The 21,782-nt window shown below is 42.8% G+C and overlaps 1 protein-coding gene across 1 annotated transcript; it reads right to left on the minus strand.

The window, feature by feature from the left end:
- Positions 1 to 2,681: 2,681 nt before the first annotated feature.
- SDE2 (SDE2 telomere maintenance homolog) lies at positions 2,682 to 10,014 on the minus strand. Its single transcript, XM_026033811.1, has 7 exons — positions 9,907 to 10,014; positions 9,635 to 9,752; positions 8,647 to 8,758; positions 7,958 to 8,127; positions 7,095 to 7,206; positions 6,106 to 6,499; positions 2,682 to 3,405 (listed from the first exon to the last, which is right to left on the minus strand). The coding sequence occupies exons 1-7, from the start codon at positions 10,012 to 10,014 to the stop codon at positions 3,190 to 3,192; spliced, it is 1,230 nt and encodes a 409-aa protein (XP_025889596.1). The 3' UTR covers positions 2,682 to 3,189.
- Positions 10,015 to 21,782: the final 11,768 nt, after the last annotated feature.

The raw sequence follows: 21,782 nt of genomic DNA on the forward strand, positions 1-21,782 counted from the left end.
AAAGGGGAGCCCAAGGCAAGCGGAGAATGGGGAGCAGGGAGGCGTCCAGACTGCTGTGCGATCCCCCTGGACTAGGATAGTGTTTAGGAGCCGTTTACCAGTCTCTTTCAGTATTCTCTGGGTTTTGCCATTCAGGAGGCATGAAACTGGCTCCTGTAACGAGCGCTGCATTCGCAGCTGGTGCCCGCACTGCTTCGGGCCTACAYGGAGCAGGTGTAGGAGAGTGCACGGGCTTCAGGAGCTAAAGCAGCAGGTGGAAAATGGCCAAGGAACGGCCCTTAGCCTGGCAGTAAACAGTGAGTTTCGTGGAGAGCCTGGGGACTGCAAGTGCTGCCACCAGGCCACGGATACCCTCTTGTTTTGTGAATTACAGAACCACAGAATGACATGGAACTGTGGAAGGGCTGAGGCCGGCAGGGACCTCTGGAGATCACCTRGTCCAACCGCCTGCTCAGGCAGGGTCACCTGGAGCACCTTGCACAGSACCACRTCCRGGTGGGYTTTGAGTATCCCTGGAGAAGGAGGCTCCAGAATTATTTAGTCAGGGAGTCTTTGTTTAGCTCTTCTAAGGACACTTCTATTTGCATTTTTCTGCCTACTTTTTTTCTTCCTTCTCATGTTCTCAGTGAAGATAAGTCTCTCCCTTTCAAAATCCAACCTATATTTCATTCCCCTTAGAGTTTGTTTTCAGTTTACTGCAAATGAACGCAGTTGGGTTGCAGTTGTTTTTCCACAGGCAACTGCCTGCTTCCAGCCCTGTCTCTGCCCTGTCTCAGCCCTTGGGAGGTCTCAGCTGCCTTTCATGCTCCASGTGTTGGGCAAAGCCGCAGTTCCTTGTGCCAGCGCATGCAGGGAGCCTGGTAAACCCTCCCCGAGAGAGAGGGCAGGAAATAGGGCTGGTTGACACCTCCCTCTGCTCTGACTCCATGAATTATGGTAATCCGCAAAGTCGCCGTAATTAACCAGCCAGAACCCAAAGCGAAGGCAGCTGTGAAGCAGTTGTGTTAACTAACCCGGGCGCTGTCCTTGACATCTTGAGGTAAATGTTTCACAGGGTCCTTTAGAATTTAAAACTAGCACCTTACTGAGAATGGAAGTTGTTAAGAAACATACCTTTCAAATGGCGAAATTCGTGAAATCTTGGGTAAGAATGAATTTCAGCTGAATCAAAATGATTAACTGCAATCTCTACTGTTGCCGGAAAAGTTAACACCATTCAGTCATGATCTAATATCCCAGCCCTGCAGCAACAGCATGTGTGTGTGTGTGTGTGTGCACCACATGGCAGGATCTGGGCTTACGGTCATGTGTTTTTGTTCAGCCGAAGCGCTCTTGCATCAGCACTGCCAGGAACAGGACACAGCCTCTTCCATGAGCTCAGTGSCACCTACAGCAGCGAGCACAGAAGTTATTTAATTAGGAATATGAAAGGAAGAAACTCCGGCGCAAGGCGGGTATTTTTATTCCTAGGTTCACACATCTATGTGAGTGCCCCAAAGAAACAAGTGCTTGCACCAGAGGGGAAACAGCCTAGGCAAGAGGTGCTGCCAACACCTSCCATTAAACTGGCCTAATCCCATTTATTTTATTTCATAGGAGCCTTGTCCTGTTACAGAGGAGCATCCTCTGCTTTCCTGTGCTGAGGTGACCTCCTCAATACCCTCCCTTCCCCTTCTCTAGTGAGACATGTTCAATACACAAAACAGCCTCCCTTCTTCCCGAGGACAGTTTGTCCCATYGTGACTCCAGGAGATGGGATTTTCAGCATCCAATACACCTGCAGGTGTTGGAGTCACATACAACAGTGCAACTAATAGCACGGCAGCCACTTCTCTGTCCGTCTCTTAAATCCTAAGGATGCTGACAAAGGTTAAACTTGTGAATGCCACTGTGAAACTTGGGTAGCCCAAGGGGTCTTTTAACCAAGTGTGCCCAATATATATATTATTATTTTGTACTTCTACAGAACTTTATCTAATCACTTAAAATGTTTACAAATACGTAAAAAGCTTCAAGTCATGTCATGGGTAGAACATACCARGGCACACACGTGTTTTTTAGCTTGCTGCAGCACCAGCTTCTGCCTGATGAATGCTGCGCTTCCTCCCTCCCACAGCAGTGCTTTGCAGTCCCCGAGAAGGGGAGCTTATCCAAAAGAGGGCTCCGAAACCTGCCTCGGAAGAGCCCGCAGCCTCCCGCCAGGCGCCCCGCAGGCCGCGGCGCAGCGACACCTGGTGGCGCGAGGTCCCTGCGGCGCCAGGTGACTTTGACAGCGATCAAAASGCAGCCGTGCTAACAGCTTCTCTGTTCAGACCCCGAAACCCGGGGCGCGCAGTTCAACACTGTTACAAGCCTCTCAAGGCAGGTGGAAGCTGCAGTCACGGCCACGCGAGCGCGCTGCCCCTCCAGCCCTCAGCACCGCACAGGCGGCTCCACCACCGGTGTGGGTATTCCTGTCTTTGGGAGACTATTCCATTGCTTTTACCACTGGTAGGATAAAATAAAAATTAAAGCCTATTCTAAACTTACCTTTCACCTTTAGATGATCGTTCTACATATTAAAGGTGCTTCATTCTTTCTAAAATCTTAAGAAGCGAGCTTCCCTCAGGCACTTTACAAGATAAGTAAAATAAGTAAATTCCTTTATTTAACTTCTTACAAAAGAAATACACCAATAGCTGTCCATACTGATATCTGACACATCACAGCAATCAGAAAACAGTGCATTTATTTATATTAACCTTTTCCATATAAAAATGCTCTCTTTATCAAGTTTCTTGTTTGCCACTGGACAGTTCCAACTGCCTTAATTGCAATAAACATCAAAGGAAATGCTGTATAAAGCTAAGAAAGGATTGCTATTTTTCTTAAAATAGGTGATGACAATGTCACATTAATTTTCTAGAAAACAATCAGGTTGTTTCTTTCCACCCACAGAGAGCTCATTTGCCTCATATTAAGCCTGTTCTATACAACCTTTTGCAAAGCATATCAAAAGAAAATAATTTCACTCCTTTAATACTGAACACATACTTATCTAGCAACTTACTCTGTTTTACATTAATCAAACTTCATTAAAAATAGAAACCAGAAACTTCTTAGAGATGCCAAGGAATTCTAGGTGGCAATACAGAATGACAAGAAAATAAGGAAAATCTAAAAGCACTCAGACACAAAGTAACTGTAAATTCACTTTTTTTTTCCTTTAGAGGGCTTTGCAAATAAGGCAGGATCAATCTGGTCTCGAGACAGACCTCTTACTGAGAAAAGTCTCGTTGCTCTTTCCTGTAAAGTGCCCCCACATTTCAGTCCTCGAGCCATCAGCTCCAACTTCAGTTTCTCAAATCCCAGCACTTCCATCTCAGAGGCAGTGCTGAAAGCCATGAGGTCTAACCCTTCCACCTCCTGCAAAGAGAAAAACATCCCATGACTACAACTGTTTTCTTCTATCTGAAAAGAAGGGCAGGCAGTAAGGAAACAACGTACAGACAAACCCCTTCATTTTACCACAGACCCCTCCCCGTGTTTCGCTGCACTGCTGGTGTTTTGCTCCTCGCAGTGCCCACGCTAGCTGGTTAATTAAAGGTTAGCTCTAACAAGCCTGGACAAGCTGCAGACGTCCTCAGGGCTGCTGTGTACGCTGCTCCTAAGACAGAAGCTCTGGCCATTTTAAATGATGTAAACACTGTTTGAATTTTTAAAATTCTCCCACCAGAATTCACACATTCTACTTCCAACACATGAATGAGAAAAGACTGAAATAAGAGATGTTAAGTGTCAGTATTTTAATTCTTTTCCTCTGAAGATGAAATAGTAAAGGCATTTTTTAAACCTAAAGAAGTTATGCGCTCCCCAAAAGCTGAACTGAAATAAATAAGCCATCAATTCAGCTGGCAGTTCAGTAGCTTAAGCTTGGTTCCTGGCATCATGACAAAGCTATTGGTCCCTTTCTAATCAGGTGTAGACTGTAACCATACGGCCCTGAGCTGTGGTAGGAAAGGGGATGAGCAGTTATCGTTTCTAAAGCGCTTACACTGCAATTATAAAAATACATCTAAAGCAGCCTCTTTTTAGTAAGATTGTACAGAGCAGAATTTTACATCTCATCTTGACACATGAAAAAGGAAAAAAATGAATCCTAACATGAAATTGATGCATTCACAGAATCATGCAAAAGCTGAAGGAGGACAGGACCTCTGGTGACAGTCTAGTCCTGGCCCTTCCTCAAAGCTGAGTCAACTAGAACAGTCCTAATCCGTATTTCTTCAAGGACAACTTAGAATGGTGGAATTTAGTAACATCCGCTAAGAAAAGGACAAGCTCAGGCCCACGCATTACACACTTAAGCATCTATTATTCTTCTGATAAGTAACATGCTGAAGTTATCAGAGGGACTCTACAACAAGTAACACCAGCAGCAGGAACGACACAGCTCAGTTACGACCTTGGCAAAGCAACTCCTGCTAACAGGATGAGAACCTTTGTCCCTCAAAGCACACACAAAAGACTGGTTACCTCATTATTCCAGGCCCACTTTTACAAAATCCATCAAGGACTATTACAAAAATATTTCCACCTGCACCGGCAATCTGCCACAGCATTGGTGGAGTTTCCTGTTCTAAGAATAGACAGTCTCGCAAATACTAAGCAAAAGGCAAACACTGAAGAATGGGAAACATCCAGTCCAAAGGGTGCTAGCTCCAGCAGTACAGGAGAGGACAAAGTTCTAACTTCTCAGTTTACATTCTTGATTTTTTTTCTCCCTTTTAACTCTACTARATTTTCCTTTCACTTACCCAAACTCAGTCACTGGCACCTGGTAGAGATTTTCTGCTCATCTCGAACAGAGCCAGAAAACTCAAGCACCTCTCTACTATGAAAACAATGACACTCGTTTTAGAATGAGTCTGGATTATTTACACCCCAAAACTTAAGTAGTAATATTCAGGAAGGGGCAATTAAGGACAAGCATTGGCAAGCTTTACCACCAAGTATTCGCTGGCCTTTTGCCAGCTCGGAGGGAACAGCTGTGCTATCTCCCGGGTGCAAACACAAAGCCTTTTCAACAACAAAGTGATCCCAGCCATCCAGCTACCAACCACCAAAGGAACACCTTATGGTCAGTGCAGCTCAGGATACGGCTGAGGGAGCTCTGGCATGAGCAGCAGAGATCATGGCACTGAAGAGCAGAAAAACACCTTCATAACCAACAGAAAGATTTCATACCTACCCTTCCACCACTCTTTGCAAACTCGTATGGAATCTTTCACTTCCATTAATTTTGTCCCTTTAATGAAGGGGCTGCTGCTAGAACTGAAGCTCGAGCCACATTGGCAGGGTTCTCTATAAAMCAGATTCAATTCTTTTGCACATATAAAGCTAAGAGTGATCATCCAATTGGTTTAGGGGGCTTCTATTTGGAGCAGCTCCTGTTTTAAACAATGTGATCTATGACAAACATTCAGATCAAACTATGCTTTAAATAARTTCACTAAAGTTAGACAGTGCTTGGTAAAGTCTCAGAAAGGATGGAAAGAAGTCTTTCTCACTACAGAAGAGCTTTGGTCTGTTTTTGATTTACACCCTTCCCCTTGAATAGATATTTTTAGGCCTATGCTAATTATGCAAAGGTGAAAGAAAAGGTGGGAGAGGAAGGGGAGGGACAAGCACCTCAAGGGAAACTCTAGGCTATTAAAACTGCAATTCATGTCATAGATTTAAAGCTGTCCCTTGATCCACGCTACTTAAAATCTCTCAAGACTCTACCACTATGCTACAGTTTGGCTATTGCCATGGGGAATATTAACAAGGGTCAATGAAAATGCTGTTAACCAAGAGCTTTCTCTGGCTGCAGTTCCCTTTAACTAAGATATTCCCTTCTGYGAATAGGGCCAGTGCATCTTCAGTTGAGCTACCACCCCTTTCTAACCCAAGGGTTTTATGAGCTCTGAATCATAGCCTGRAGATACTATTAACTGCTTAGGAAGATTGTGATGCTAATTCAGGCACTTCTATCTCCTGAATTAGTCAGGTGACACAAATGCCAACCTCCTTTTGTGGGGACAGAAAGAAAACACAGGATATTTCGAGCTGCTTTACGCTTACCGTGTTCTGTAACTGGTTTGTTTCCTGTGCCTTAGAAGAAACATCATCTTGCTCCTCTTCTTTCAGCACTTTGGTTATTTTGTTCTTTTCCTGGGCATTTTCTTTCAGGGTCTTTTCCATTTCACTGTTCTCACCTCTTGGAGTTTCAGTGTGTGCTTCCCCTTGCAGATCTCTTCCCGGGTATTCTGTATGCTCTGGTGGTTTTTCAGGATTGGTGGCCGACTGATACTTCACCACATCCACAGAGCTACTTGAACACTCATTTGGATTTTCAGAATTTTCATTATCCTTGCTGCCTGATGGACAACTTCCTCCGGATGCATGAGCGGAATCGTCTTCACTGTCGTCGCTACATTCTGAACTGTCTATATCATCCAATTCTTCTGTTCCCATCCTGACACAAGAAATACAGCACAAATACTCAGCCATTTCTTAAAGCATCACTTCTCTCTTTCCAAATRTTGCTTTAGAGATGCACTGAGCTACTCCAACAACTATTTTGTGCAGCTTTCATTCTAAAGAGAAGAGCAGCTAATTTTGAGTAGAGTCCAACGACCTTTAAAAAGAGGTATCTTTTCACTGTTTCCCAGTGTGCAAGACCTACAGCTACCYCAAACACTACTGGAATCATTAAGGCTTCTCTTTCACATTATACTAGGTGAAAAGGACACGGAAAATAAATTTCACGTGCAAAAAAAATCACTCTAAATTTAATTAGTTCATTAATAGCAGAAGGACAACCGAAGCTAACAGCATAGAGCCACATTAGAAGCGAGAAGCTGTCCATGTTTTGTAACTGTGGTTTCTTTGATCCAGCTGGGGAAGAAGCAGATAAAACCAGCAATATTGACTTTGAGTTCTCCAACTTAAGCGGTTCAATTTATGTACTGCTCTTTAAGTCTGTACCCCAGATAAAGATACTGACTGCATGCTTACACATATCTAACTTTTATCTCCTGCTCAACACCTCACCGAGTCACAGTGCTTACCAAAAACATCTTTTTTTTCCATATTTTGTTCCTTTTTTTACAGATTCATTTGACCGCTTTCGACTGTTGCTGGTTCCCGGTGAAACTACTTTGCTGGAGGTGGCCTGCAATCCTTCRAAGCAAAGTTAAAACATGTTTCATGTGTTATAAGGAGATTCGTAAGTAAYTCAAAACAATAACTTTATTGGGGGGGAGGGGAGAATATTACTACTGCTGCACATTAATGGAAGCTCAAAGCTTCAAACTAATCTCAGTAGCAGCAAGAGCTTTCTTCTCATGCTTTACTAAAGCAAAAAGACAGCGTTAAAAATGTCATCTTAATTTTTTAAACTTGTGAACTGATATCCCAGATCCTGTATTCCATTCAGTCTTATCAATTTGTCAGCAAGGGAACAATAAGTTCAGAGGTTAAAAACAAACAAACAAACAAACAAACAAAGCAAAACAAAAAAAMMCCACAAAGACTAGCAGGTAAAACAAAACGTTTTCTATTTCTTGCCTAGTTGTTAGGCAAGACCTGTTTAAATACCGTATTTTCCCTGAAAATGATGGCATATAATTTTATTGCCATACTAGCACCACTACTTCCACAGAATTTTGCATTTAATGGGAGATACTAAATCACAATACAACAAAGCACTACTTCACAGTTTCACAGCAGCAGTAGTAAAGAGAAAAATATCAATTCCAGAAAGTTTTACTGGAATTTAAAATGTCATTCAACCAAAACACTGTCTCTCGGCAATTCTCTCTCTTTTTTCTTTTTTTTCTTTTTTTTAAACTTTCATACTGGACTAAGTGTTTCTTAGTCTCCACATTTTTTTTAATGGAGAGTAAAAATCAGGGAAGTTAAACTTCACTACCTTTAAGGACAGAATCTTCTAGTCGCTCAGCCATCTCATGACACTGCTGCTGATAGCTTGGATTTGTGAAAAAGTGCTTTGGCTCTGCGAGTTTCCGCTGCAGCCTTTCCAAGCGTCTCTGTTCTTTTTCTGCTTCCCTTTCTGCTTGTTGCTTCACCCATTCGGCCATCCTGCAAAAAGAGAGATCCATGAAAGTAAGAGGGTTGCCAACATTTAACTTAATCTTTCACTTTGCAATTATTGCATGCTTGCACTACCTTGAAGAAAAGAATGGGAAAAGAAGAAGAAAACCTGATCAGTGGATTTACTCCACAAATTCACAGAGACTATTACAGAGTAGAGAGCAAAGTTCATTTTGGAAGTCAGAAACCGCAGTTAGGTCAGGTTTCCCCAGTATTCTTGTAGTTTTTCACTGAAGAATTTTAAGACTTTGATATGGCAAAGGTAAGAGATGCACACTACTTAGTCAGAGGCAGGCTGCAATATGATCACATCTATTTTGTAATAGAGGACAATTGTAATAAAACAAGCAGAAGAACTCTCTTAATTTCCAGTTTATMTGAGTTTAACATCTCTGTTTTATAATAGTGTAAAGAATAATAGAATCTCACTGCTACAACAGCCTTCTCTTCAACCTCTATTGTTGATATGGTCAGATTACTTTGAGAGTTTCTAAGAAAGTGCCTCACGCTTTTTCATGGTTGACATCTCGAAGTCTCCTTCCACTGAGATCTCGGCAAGCCTCTCTATTTGTTGTCTTTTCAATTTGAGCACCAAGTGCCCGCAGCATAGATCCAAAACCTGTCAASAGAGGAATCAAGAATTTGCCAAACAGAAGCAAAAGGAGAAATCTAGAAACACCATCCTAATCTTCCAAAGTAGCATTTGGGATCCTGACTGTCAGCCACAATGAGTTATTACACAAAAATAAAAAGTTAATCACAGAAGAACACAGTAGATCCAGCACAACATTCCACTGCAAAGCTGTATGATTATTCAGCATTTTAACTCAATAGCTGAAAAATTCTGAGACCTAGATTTAAAAAGGAAAGAATCAGCGATACCAATCACACTTATCTACTCTCTTAAACCTGCTTCCCCAGCATGTTCCATTTGACAGAATGGGCTGGGGCCGCATGCTCGGTATCAACATACTACCTCTGTAACACAGTTATGGTATTTTGACAACACAAGTAGCCTTCTTTTGGTATCTCTTCAGCTCTTAGAATACTGATTCCCTGGCATCTCAGTAATTTTTCACATAAGAGTTTTTCAGTGCAAAGTAATTTAAGTTATAAAACTTATTCGAGTCACAGGCTATTTGTACCTGCAATATTTACCCTGTGACCATGAACCAAATTTAGGAACCCGAGGAAGCAGATGCTTTTAAACATGGAATGGGTGACAAGAGTCATTTGGTTAGAGACTTCTGCTAGCAAAGCTAAGCTGAGCAGGGATGGGAGGAAGTGCTCTGCCAGCGACAGTTGCTAGCTGAGCTGCAGATTCCTTGCTGACGTCTCAGCTCTACATGTCAACCACGGTTTTTAACTCACATACTTTACTTCATTAATCACATTTACAWGAAACCTGCTAACGTACTGCTACTGTCCATACAGTTTAAGGTATATTTTTGTTAAACCAAGGCTCCAAACAACATAAAGCACCAAAGCAACAAACCTCCTTTTCCACCGCAAAGCCTTGGCTCCAGGCTGTACACAGCTCCGCTCTGCAGCGCATCCTCTGCATCAACCAGCCGTCCATTGCACTTCACATACAAACTGTCTTCGGGAATGTTCTGAAAGCAACAAAGTCTAGTCAGGCGACGGCCGGAAAACGAAACAGGCCAACGAAACAACGAACCAGGCCGCGGGGCGGGCAGGGAGCGCCCGGCGGGGCCCTCCAGCTGCCGCCGCCGCCGCCGCCGCCGCCGCCGGGTCCCCCCGACTCACCAGGGCCCGCGCGCGGTCGCGGAGGAGGCCGCGCACGGAGCCGCCGCCGGGGGGCAGCGGCAGCGGCCGCGCCCGCGCCGCCAGCGGCTCCCTCACGAACAGCGCCATGTCCGAGCAACCGCCGCCAACGGCCGCGCGCCTGCGCCGCTGACGTCACCAACGGCCGCGCGCGAGGGTGACGCGCGAGGGAGGGGCGGGCTGGCGCGGCCGTTAGCGGGCGGCGCGGGCGGGGAGGGAGGAGGAAGATGGCGGCGGTGGCGATGTCGTTTGTCCTGTCCGTTGGAGGTGTTCAGGGTGTCTGCGGATGCCCGTTTTCCCATGGGAATACTTAGGGAATAAGGAGGTCTGTTCCCCCTGTCTTAATGCCTTGCTCAGTACTGTATGAATCTAGCACAGTCTGGGGAGAGGTGTCTTCATTCAGGGGCACGGTTATATAAAATATTATTTATGTTCAGCGAGAAAGCTGGTTTRGAGGGGAAGCTGTGATGAAGGTCGCACTCAGCTCTTCATAACGCAGTAACTACCTCCTAGTGGGAGATTCAAGGAGTGGTTGCAAGGAAATATGCCCCTCTTGGTCCCCAGGAAGGGATCCATGGCAGTGTATGGTGGAGATCCAGGYAGGATGATGACTGTGGGCTTCAAATCTCCTTCACGTCTTCAGAGGATACTTGGAGGTAGGGTGCTGCCAAGTCTGTCCTGCGGGAACTGTGCCAGGCACCGGTGAAGAGGTGGTTTGGCTTGGCAGTCTCCTTACTGCCTTAACCATTAGTTAATCTCCCTCTTAAAAGTCAATATGCATTTCCTAAAGGAGGGTCTTGCACATCCTGCCAGAGGACTATGCCCTTGCAGAAGTGAAGGGAGCTTGAAAAGCTGGAGATGTTTCTAGATAAAAAATACATAATTTTGGCCTGAGACCAGGTGACTAAAACTGGATTGTGGACAAAATATTTATGAAATAAAAGATGGTCTGTTGGTCTCATATGTAAGTGGGATTATGGTTGCTCAAGGAAGTCACAGTAAAACRTAAACCCATGTTTGTGATTATGGCTTTTGTACTTGCCCTTGGCTAACGCTGACACTRAAATTACGAGCTACATGCAGTGACTAGTGAGTCAGCTAGGGGAGGCTTTCCAGCCTGATACATCCTTCAGGTTATTACCGAGCAATGGGATTACCCGAAATGGCTTTCCGTTAAGGAGCAAAGCTGAGGGGTGAGCCCGCAGCTCGTGTGTGAAGCGTGCCGCGCTGCCATGGCTGTGCTGCACACATCTGCGAGGGGAGGGGAAGCCCGTGCTGTGCAGGGGCGCACGCTCATCGAGCCCCCCGGCCGCAGAGGCAGAGCGGGAGGTTGCTGGGGGCCCCCACTCATTTCCCTGAGACCTTCCTGCGGCAGAAGGGCGGCAGCAGGTCTGGGCGCTGCGCAGGGTGGCTTATCTGGCGCTCGCTGGCCRTGCGATCTGCCGCCTCCATCCCCCCAAAGCGGGCACGCCTTGGAGGGAGGCGGGTGTCCCTGCACGGGGGAGCACCCGGGCCTGAAATAGCCCGTGTTGTGAAGTGACGCAGGGCTGGAGAACAGCCTGCTGCTCGTTCCGCCGCTGAGCACGGCACAGCTGTAAAGCAGCGAGGCGGCGTTCGCGGCTGACGTGCGCGCCGGCCAGGCCGCCGCTGCCCTGGCTCCGGCAGCGAGCGGGGCTTGGCGGCCGCTGTGGACACAGGCCAGGCGGCTGTGCAGCTCTTGACYGAAGCAGGCTGAGCAGATGTGCTAAAAAAGGAGAAAGCTGGGAAACAGGGCGGCGGGAGGTGACGTGCCTTCCACGGCAGGGCGGGGGGAGGACTTTACTCACAAATGTAAACAAATTCACAATTAATTCAGGGCATCTCCCCACGCTTTTTTTTTTCCCTGGCCAACAAACAAATCAAACTGCACTGACCCTTGCTTATTTTATTAAAGATTTAATTTTTTTTAACAAAATATTTTGACTCAAGCTAGACAATCCCTTATGGTCTTTGTTCCTGTAGCAAATTGATATTTCTGAATTAAGTGTCATGTTGCTACAGTGCGGCCATTTAGACCTGCTGTCTGTGTAGCCTCAAAGGGCTGTGGTTATTCTGAGCTGGATTAGACTCAGTTTCAGGCTGCATTATATTTGTAGTCATATGGAAGTGTTTGTTTCATTTATAATCCCACAGTTTATCTTTGAAACGGCAGTTTATGCTGAGTTCTCCTGGATTTGGGATATTCTTTCTCATATGTAGAGATTTATATGTAATTGCCAATATGTGGGCTATCTACATGTGTATATTTATATATACATGAATAAMTGTTTTCATGGATCTGAAGATTTCAGTGACATTCCAAGGGCATGATTCACTTCCTTCTCTGAAACTCCAGCTATTGGCATGGAGGGTGTGGAGCTTGCCAGGACAGGCTGAAGAGTAGGCGGAGCTGTCCAGGAAGGAGCTGGGCCACCGACTGTCCGGTACATGTGCTGAATCACTGTAACTCACGGGTTACTTAATGCACTTCTTTTTTGAATGTTTCTAACTGCTCATCCAGGTCCTAGTGAGCTCTGACTAAATTTTTTTTTTTTTTTGTCCCAGCAAGGAGTCCTTCGGTGAACGCAGCTGCTGTCACAGGCAAGAGAGGACCAAGGCAGACCAAGACAGGTCTTTAGTCTGTTAACACTGCAGTTCTGGGTCTAGTTTCTGCAGTTTGGGTGGCTGTGCCTAGGTGACCTCCTTGTGCCGTTGTGCGTCAGAGATGTAGCTCTCTGCCAGCTCGGTCATTCAGCAGCACTGAATCGAGGGCCCACATCCTCATGATTTATGCAGTGCCCTTTAGCTAGTGCCACATTAAAGCCTGCGAGAGAGCCGAGTGAGTGTTTCTGTATCTCTTGTTCTTGATTCCTATTCCTAGAACTCATCAAAGGCCTGTTGCTCGCCTCCCCTCCCACAACGGGTCCAAAGAAGACAAAAAGACTGTTACTGTAATTTCCATTTTAAAATGTACTTTATTGGAAATTTTATGCTCTTGATAAAACAAGGATCATTCTCTGATTCTTCAGTGGTGTTTTAGACTTGATTAATAARTCATGCTAGCCACTTTTCATTTAGAAAGGATTTTACAGACATAATTAATTATGACAGTAATTAAGACAGTATCCTTATAGGATAAGTAAGTATTCCAATTTTTTAAATAGTAAAACTCAGACAAATTGGTTATCTTCCTTTGTCAAATCAATGGAAAGGGCAGGATTAGAATTTAAAAATTCCTTCTATCTTGATGTGTACTTAAGAGATGAGACTATCCATCTTTTTCTTATTCCATTGTGATCCTCAAATTATTAGATGTGGTTCTATGGTCTGTAATAGTGTGATAGAGAAGACTATTTTCTGCTTAAAAATTTATTAGTCCGTTTAACATGAAATGTTAATATCTGTCTGGAGCCATCAGCTCTGTGACCCKTGTGTCATTCATTCATCCTTACTATTCCCTCTAGTATTTTCCACTTGAATAGTAGTAATAGTACTGTACAATGCTTAGTAAGGGCCTCAGTCACCCCGCACAAGGCGCTTATCCAAAAAGAACATGAAAGACACACATTGGCCTTTGACTTGTCCACACATGAAAAATGCCTGTGAGAGGGAAGAGCACAAAAAAAAATATATTGTTTTCAAGGTACCCAAATTAATGAAGGATGAGTCAAAAGATGCTTAGATAAGAAATCACTTTGTTTCTCCCTTCCAAAAGTGCTCTTAGACATAGTAAGGAGAAAGAATATCATTTAAAATATGAAACAGATGTATATTCTTTTTACAGTATTCTAAATTTGCAGGGACATTGACAAATGTAAATTTCATCCACTGAAGTAATTTCGAGAAATTGAAAAGTTATGTTTTAAGAGCAACTTTTATTTCTGCTAGACAATCAGTCATGTTCTACAGTGTAAATGGAGATTGGCTCAGCTGAATATCCAGATAAAATTCTTCTGCCTTGTAACGACATCCCAAAGACACCATTGCAGACAGTATGTTTGCAAGCTTTAAATCTGCTGCACACTTTCATATTACTTTTGCGTAATGGGGAGGAATAACAAGATAAGGAAGCTGTGTGTGTGTGTGTGCGCGTGTGTGTGTGTGTGTGTGTGTGCGCGCGTGTGCATGTGCTCAGGACAGTAACAAAGAGATGCTGAGGACTTGGGGGATCATTTTTCCCCTCAGATGATATGACCTCACACCATTTGACAAAAATGTAGTTAACTCTAATGAATCTAAGTTAGTATTTGCCAGTGCAACTTCCTGTTGAATGCCATCTGCTTCAGTGTCAGCCTGCAATGGGTAGAGACAGTGTGTTAGGATACCTGATTCTGGGTTGGGAGACACAAATATTGCATTATTTTTGTATTAATGCAAGAACTGCTGTTAAACCTACTCAGGTACTTCACAGTAATGCCTAGATATCAATCTTCTAACATACATCGCAAATAACTTTATTTTATTGTTCTTGCAGATTGCAGTAGGTAATAATGCAGATATTTTCAGATGATCTAGATTTTAAAGAAACTGTAAAATCTTTTTTTTTAACTCATTACCTTTTTTTTTGTGTATAAAGTGCTTGTCTCTGTGTTGTTGAAGCATGTGTAAACTTTTAAGCTCTTACCGAGAAAGCACATCTACTGTTCTCTATATGCATACTGTTCTCTGTATGCATATATACACATACATGCACTCTTTATGTGTGTGTGTATATATAAACACATACTTATATATATGCACATACATATATATATACACACACATATACATATCTACATATAATAATATATATATAATATATATAACAATATATAATGCAGCTGAAAAACTAAGGTTCTTTTATGTGTGATCATAGATACCATCACCAACAACATTGCTAGTATGGTTAATAGCATTAAATTTGGTAACTCTGTTTTGAGATTAACTGGTTAATTAGACACTGAAGTGGTATTCCAGCAGTTAATACGTCTCTGCTAGTCAGATTCTAGAATTTCCTTAATTTTATGCTTCGTCTTCTGTGCTAGTTTTCTTAMTGCTTAGATTTGGTCTGTTCTGATTAATTTAAACTGAGTGCAGCTGGAGAGAAGTGATGGGTTGGTTGTGGTATATAGTATGTTTTGTAGAAGCACAATACCAAAACCGAGCCTGTGCCTCTTTGCTTTTCCTCTCCCTGTAATGAAGCTCACTGCTTTTAATTATAGCCTGCAGAGACACTGTGCTGAATTACTTAATCTCTGTGTGAGGACTGGATTCCAGTTTCTTAATTGGCACCTGAATGTTTGTCAACTTGGCAAAAATACAGAGCTAAGAGTGAGCATACGGTGTGAGATGTATACCAGGTATACAGTGTACTATGCATTTCTACTCTTTTAGATCCCTGTGCCTTAAAGTTTTTAAGAAATAGGAGTGAACATTGCCTGTCCTTGCAACAAGAGTATTGTTGCATGACACAATTTGCAGTATTTTGACAATTACACACAAGTTATACTGTTCTTGAGGTGATCAGCCAAAGGGAAGGGAGGAAAAAAAAAAAGTCAGGTATCCTCAGTGTTTTTCAACTGAGATGAAAGATAGTTTGGAAATGTGCTCTACTAAAATTGAAGTTGCTTTTCCAGTAGTTGGGAGGAGTTCCCAAATTACAGTACTCCACCCATGTCTTCTCACTTTTGATTTACCTGAGGAGACACTATAAGGAAGCAGGAAAAGGCAGGAAAAGACAGCAGAAAAAGGAAAGGAGTGTGTGGAGGACAGGCCTAAAAGTCCAAAGTGTAAAGCAGAGTTCTCCCAGCAGGTAACCCTCATTCTGAGATCCCTTGTTGCTCATTGGGGACCTGCAGACACCTAGCAATGGACATTTGGGGTTTTTTTGTTTCTTTCTTAAAGAAACAAAATTATTTTGGGAGGAAAATGCTTGGATTTCCTTGTTTGTTTTTACATGATGAATTGAAATCTGGAGAATACTGACATATTGACATTATAGGCACAAATAGCTTCTCGTTGGGTTTATCTTGGCCTAGCTTGCCATTTTGTTTCTAAAACATCTTTTTGTGCTATGTTTTTGAAATTAAATTGTTAGTATGGTGTTTAARGAATGTCACTGGTGTATTCTAGACTCTGGTATGTTTTCTACTCCTTTCCGAAAGAGAGGTAATTATGTGTCAACTATGAGGAATTCCTAATATAGCATCATGCCCCTGGAGGGTCTTTCTTCAGTCATATGTATATGAGGCCTGGAAAAATCATGTCCTCACGTGGTTGTATTTGAGCAGTTGCATCATGGCAGTAACAGAGCTGTGCTTTTCTGTCCCTCCCTGGGCCTGCCTGACCTGGGCAGTGGCTGGGGAGTGATGCTGGCATGAGCATATGTCAGAAATGCTAGATTTCGCAGAGCAAGGCTGCAAAGACATTTTGCTAGTTTGTAAAAAGTCACTGCTAAAAATATTGGTTGATGTTCATCGTTTTTCCCCCTCTTGGTGTTCTTTTGTAGGAGGAAGTTACAGGAATGTTTTTTTTCAGAAGCCTTCATATCCCTAGACCTGTGTCTCAAGCCTGCAGAGGTGGGCACTGCAGCAGAGGTGTGTGCATGTGTGGGTCTCATAACCAAGATTCCTAAATATTCCAGTTTGCAGAGGTGCAGGGGAGCTAACCTTCCTGGCCCGCTGAGCTCTGTACCAAAATGTGACCCTACTAGGCAGCTAGCCCATACTGCAGTGAACTCCACAAGAAGGATGCCAGGTTGTTTGCAGCAGGAAGTGACAGTGGCTCCTGGGAATGCTGACTGTTGTGGGTCAGGCCTAGGCTGAAGGGTGTAACTTCGAGGCACAACAAATGTAATGTAAAAGTCGGTAGCACCTGCTGAGCTGCCCCCTCTCGCCATGATAATTTGTCATGAAAACTTACAATCCCCAAAGAAAGCCGTTCTTTGTTGTCTGCTTTTGTTATCTTTTGTCCCTATTGCTTCAAATAGTGCTCYCCTCTGCCGTCATGGTGAGAGCATTGGTCTGTGCTCAGCAGGCACAGCCCATGGTAAAGCCAGCTGATGTTCTCCGCTCTAGCTGCTGAGACTGTGGCATGGATTTTAACAAATCATCTGTATGCGTTAAGTATTATTGCCAGGAGTTCATGTACCAAAATTGGAGTCAGTCCCTACAGAACATAAGATTTGCCAAAATCATGCAATGCCAACTGCTAAAAGAAAATTATGTTCTCATTTACCTTCTGCTGCTTGTTTGTTTGTTTTGGTGGGTTTTGAGCTGTTAGGGGATCAAGTGTGTCTCTGCAAGCACAACTGCCTGACATTTTCCTTAGAATTCAAGAAGAAAAGGGAAAATATTCATGGTATCACCTATCTGCATGGCTTTGGGACTTTTACTGAAACTCCCCAAATACACTGTATAATTTAAGAGGGAATTCTGTCAGCAACTGGCTCCACTTTAGTGGAGCCACTTTAGCAAGTCATGCAGGGAAATCTGGTGTGGTCTGGCATTCTTCTGGCCTCCTTTAAAGCAGCTGGGCCCCTTTAAAGTAACTTTGCAGGACCCCTTTCATCAAAGAGAACTACATCTTGCCCCATCACTCCCTTGCACCCTTTCTTCCGGCTCGTGTMTTTATCAGAGGAGATATGTGGTCACCTCCTGTCTAGGAGCCAGCAACTTCTCATTCTGCCTCCCATACTGACTTCTTCATCACATGAAATTGGGCAAATGGGCATTTTAAAAGCATATTTTAGAGCAGTCCCAGATTTGGGGTCCTAAGCCTAGGTATGCAATTCAAGGTATCTATGCATTTGAGCAAGAGAAATGCATTAAAAATGAACAAAAATGTGACACARTAGTATACAATCTACAAAGCATGTGATTTACAAAGAATCTTAGGAAAATAGGGAACTTTTATTTCTATATATGTATATAAAAACCCTCYGTAGTCTCATTAGACTGAAAAGAACTTAATTAAGTGTTCTTTGCTGTCATTTCAAAATRCACTGTCTGACGCTCCATCTTCTCTTTCCTTTTTCTCCTGTCTCTCAGGAGACTACCTTTCTTGAAAGCGTATCCAGGGATTTGGGAGTACTTTTTAAGAGAGATGGGATGTGGCAGAATACTTCAAAGCTGAATAAGGGCCAGACATCAGAATAATATAACTTCATTTCTGAGAACCTACCAGAGTTGTCTTTCAGAAATCAGGCTTGCAAAGCATTAGTGCTGTTTCAAGACAATCTCAGTCTTGTGCTTTCCTAATGAAGAAGCGGGCCTATTTTGAAAACACTAAGTCTGCAGAATATTGCTGTTCCAAATGAATCCACGGTGTTGGAGGTCATACCTGATGATCCTGGTCTGACTTTTGTCGTTTGAGCTTGAGCACTGTGGTGTTTGTGATACATCAGAGTTTCACTCTACGGCTGCTATCCCCAGGGCCTTCATGAAGAAAAGATTCATATCTMCTGAGATTACCCAGCTGAGCAAAGAAATGAAAGAAATGACTCTCTCAGTCCTTGCAAATACAGTAGCTCTTAGAAAGAGCTTTTCAAGGCAGTGTCAGCATGAGCTCGGTATAACATCAGTGCAAAAGAAGACATCCTTTAGAGCACTGTAAAATGAGGCTAATGGGAGCCTAACAGGTAGAAAACCGTGAGCCCTTTTTTTCTTCCTTCCTAATGCAAGCCTACAGGGGGTTTATTTGCCAGTGCATATGAATCTTAGGGCAAATCAGCTTGCTGAGGTTCTGCTAGACCTGGAGCTCAAAATAAATCATTGTAGTGGTAGGGATCTTGCGTGGGAGCCAATTAGAGTTTGTTCTGGTTGTTTCTATTTGGCAGCTTTAGGGAATCTATCAGCACAGAAGCACTAGGAAATGCAAGAATTTACAGTAGTCTCTGTTCACGTGAAGCCCATGGGCTATCCAGCTCCCTCCCCAGGACAATACCATGTTTCAAAAGGACGGAAAAGGTTGTTATAATAACTTAGTCATGTGTGAAGGACCAGGAGAGCTAAAATGAGTTTAATGWTGTTGTGTTAGTGTAACTTCAGGAAGCGGTGTTTGCCAGAATATTTGCTCTTCCCTGTATTACAAAAAAAAAAACCTGCAAAAGCCTTCTTTAAATGTGCTTAGCAGTGCAAACTAACTCCAGCAGGTATGGTGAACTGCAAAATCTTACAGAGAATAACCTCCCGTTTCTTTTTGCTAGTCCATCAGTCCTTTCACATAGCATCCTACATGTATTTCTGTAATTCAAGTTAACAGTGTATCTCTGAAATACATTATGACAAGTAAAAYGGGTTAAAGAGTATGTGGCCATTTCAGGCAGTGGAAGACTGTTAAATCCAGTTTGTTTTCCAAGTGTTAGATTATATTTTGTCTAAAAATCACAGATACTCCTTGCCATATCACCTAATTTCTAGCCTTTGGCCAGACAGTAAATAATCTCAATAGTTACCTGCTGTACCCTATTCTGTATCCCTTCCTAGGACCCTGTTTCTTTTTCAGTAAGAAACAGAAATATTTTTGACAGGGGTGGGATTATGGCTGTGTAAATATGTAGTGTGATTTTTATTTGTATCCTTTGTCTTCTATCATCCCATACATTGAAAAAAAAAAGTGTGAATATAATTATGAAAGAGTAGGCATAAGAGCCGTACAAAATGAAGCATAGTATAAAATGAAGTACAACTGTTCAAAAAGTTATTCACTTTTCTGGTTAGGATTTTTGGAGTGTCTGTATAATAGGAATACTGCTGCTTTCATGTAACTGTATTTCAAGTGTCTTTACCACCTTCAGATATCAGCTGTTCTGTGCAAGCCTTTCAAAGGCAATAAATAAAAATGGAAACATGGTTACAATTTGTCTTATATACCTGGAGCTCTGTTCTTAGCTATATTTCAGAGGATTAAAGATACTTTTTAACCTCCTGCCTTTAAAAGGGAATGGACTTGATTTTTAAGGATATCAAAATATTAAGCCTATTTAAAAAGATATTACAAATGCATAGGTAAACAAGATGGGGATAGGAATGTCTTTTGGAGATGTTATTATTGGATGGTCTTTGACTTTTTTGTGTGATCTCTTTTCTTTTAGAAGGAACTCAGTAGACCACAGAAAAGAGAATTAGTGCTGCTTTTTGAAAGCATTTTTTACTCTTTCACGTTCTGTATGACATCATTAGGAGGAGGAGAGCTAGCTTGCAGCTAGCAAGCTGCAATACATGTATGTGAATGTATTATTAACATTATTAACCTGTATGTTAATAATAGGCAATACAAATGTGATTATAATAAGAGAATCCTGGATAATGCACCAGAAGTCAGAGACAGGAATCTGAACATCGAATTAGGCCTATGCTCAGGGAAACAAACACTTGGTAAGTCTTTGCAGGAGAAGGACCACGAAGGTGGAGGTGAGACATGCTCCTCTAAACTCCTAAATAGTGCTAATCCAAAAAGAGAAGCAAAAACCAGGAGTGTTGAATCTTATTCTCTGTGCTTAGACCTTTGTCCTTGAAATTCCTGGAAGAAACGTTTTATCCTCAGTCTCATTGAAATAGGATAAAACAAAAAGAAAAAAAAAAAAAAACAGATTTAATGTTTTAGGTTGTGACACATYAGATAAATAAAGTTCATCTCCCCCAAAAAATAGAGGCTTATTCTTAAACTGCACTTTTGCAATGCTCAGGGAGTAAAAAGAAGTCATAACACTGGAAAATCTGCATTTTAAAGTAGTTGCTACTTTTAACGTTTCCTAAAGAAGCATAGAGGTCTAAGGAAATCTTAATATGGTACATATGTTCATTCATTATTGTTTGTGTAGCAGGACTTTCCTCATGTTCAGTCTTCAGGAAGACACRTTAGCACGTGTGCAAATTTAACTATTTATCTTCCACTGAAGTAAATGAAGCTTAAGTAGGTGCTTAAAGGTATATGTGTGTTTACGTGCTTTCTTTAAACAATGGGGCTGAAATGTCTAACATAAATCTGCTTTTTACTGTGTTCTAAAATACATGATTCAAAGATCCAAAGAAAATAGGGAAAAAAAAGCAGTATATTCTACTGTTATACAACTTCTGATCTGTGTTTTTGGTAGGTGTGGATTAGGTAATTATATCATATATGTGCTAGCTTTGGCTTGTGTATTTTTTTGTGTTTGTATTGACAGAGTAGAAAAGTACGAATTATAGATGAGTGCACTGTCTGGCATAGTAGGCCGTCCAACATACCAAATAGCTTTGCAGTGTTGCCCGTATTACAGTGCTGTAGCTTACAAGTTTGTGACATAGAAAATTTCAAAACACAGTTAGTAAAATGGTTTACAAAGAGACAAAATTATTATTGTTTTGAAATTTCAGTTTTTAATTTTGCTTTGTAAGTGCAGCTGATTTCTCAATGTAACAATTTAACTACCTACCGAACTGTACTGTCAATACAAAGTAGGGTTTGTGGATGTTTTTGGTGTGCCAAGATGTATGGTAAGAGGAAGATACAATTCCAAATTTTTCTTGGGTTTTGTCGGTAGGTTGTTTTTAAGGATGGGGATTGGCCTTTGCCGGGAAAGGCTGTCAGATTGGGGAGCTGCAGGGGGAAACATGAAACCCAGCAGGCATGGGGAGGAACTGGCAGCGGCCGGGACGGTCAGGCAGGAAGATCAGCAGGACGGAGGGCAGGGACGGGGTGAGCTGCGAGGCCGTTAGTGACCGTTAAACCGCCCGCGGCCCCGCACACCGCGGAGCGGCCGAGCGCCCGCGACGTCACGGGATTCCAGGGCACGGCCGCCAATGGGCGGCTGGGGGCGGGGCCGGCGTGTCGTCACGGGGCGGGGCCGGGGCAGCCCGGCGGGCGCGCGGGGCCTCAGC

The sequence above is a fragment of the Nothoprocta perdicaria genome, unplaced genomic scaffold (genome assembly GCF_003342845.1).
Source record: "Nothoprocta perdicaria isolate Ctin4 unplaced genomic scaffold, notPer1 scaffold_133, whole genome shotgun sequence".
In the NCBI taxonomy this organism is placed as follows: Eukaryota; Metazoa; Chordata; class Aves; order Tinamiformes; family Tinamidae; genus Nothoprocta; species Nothoprocta perdicaria.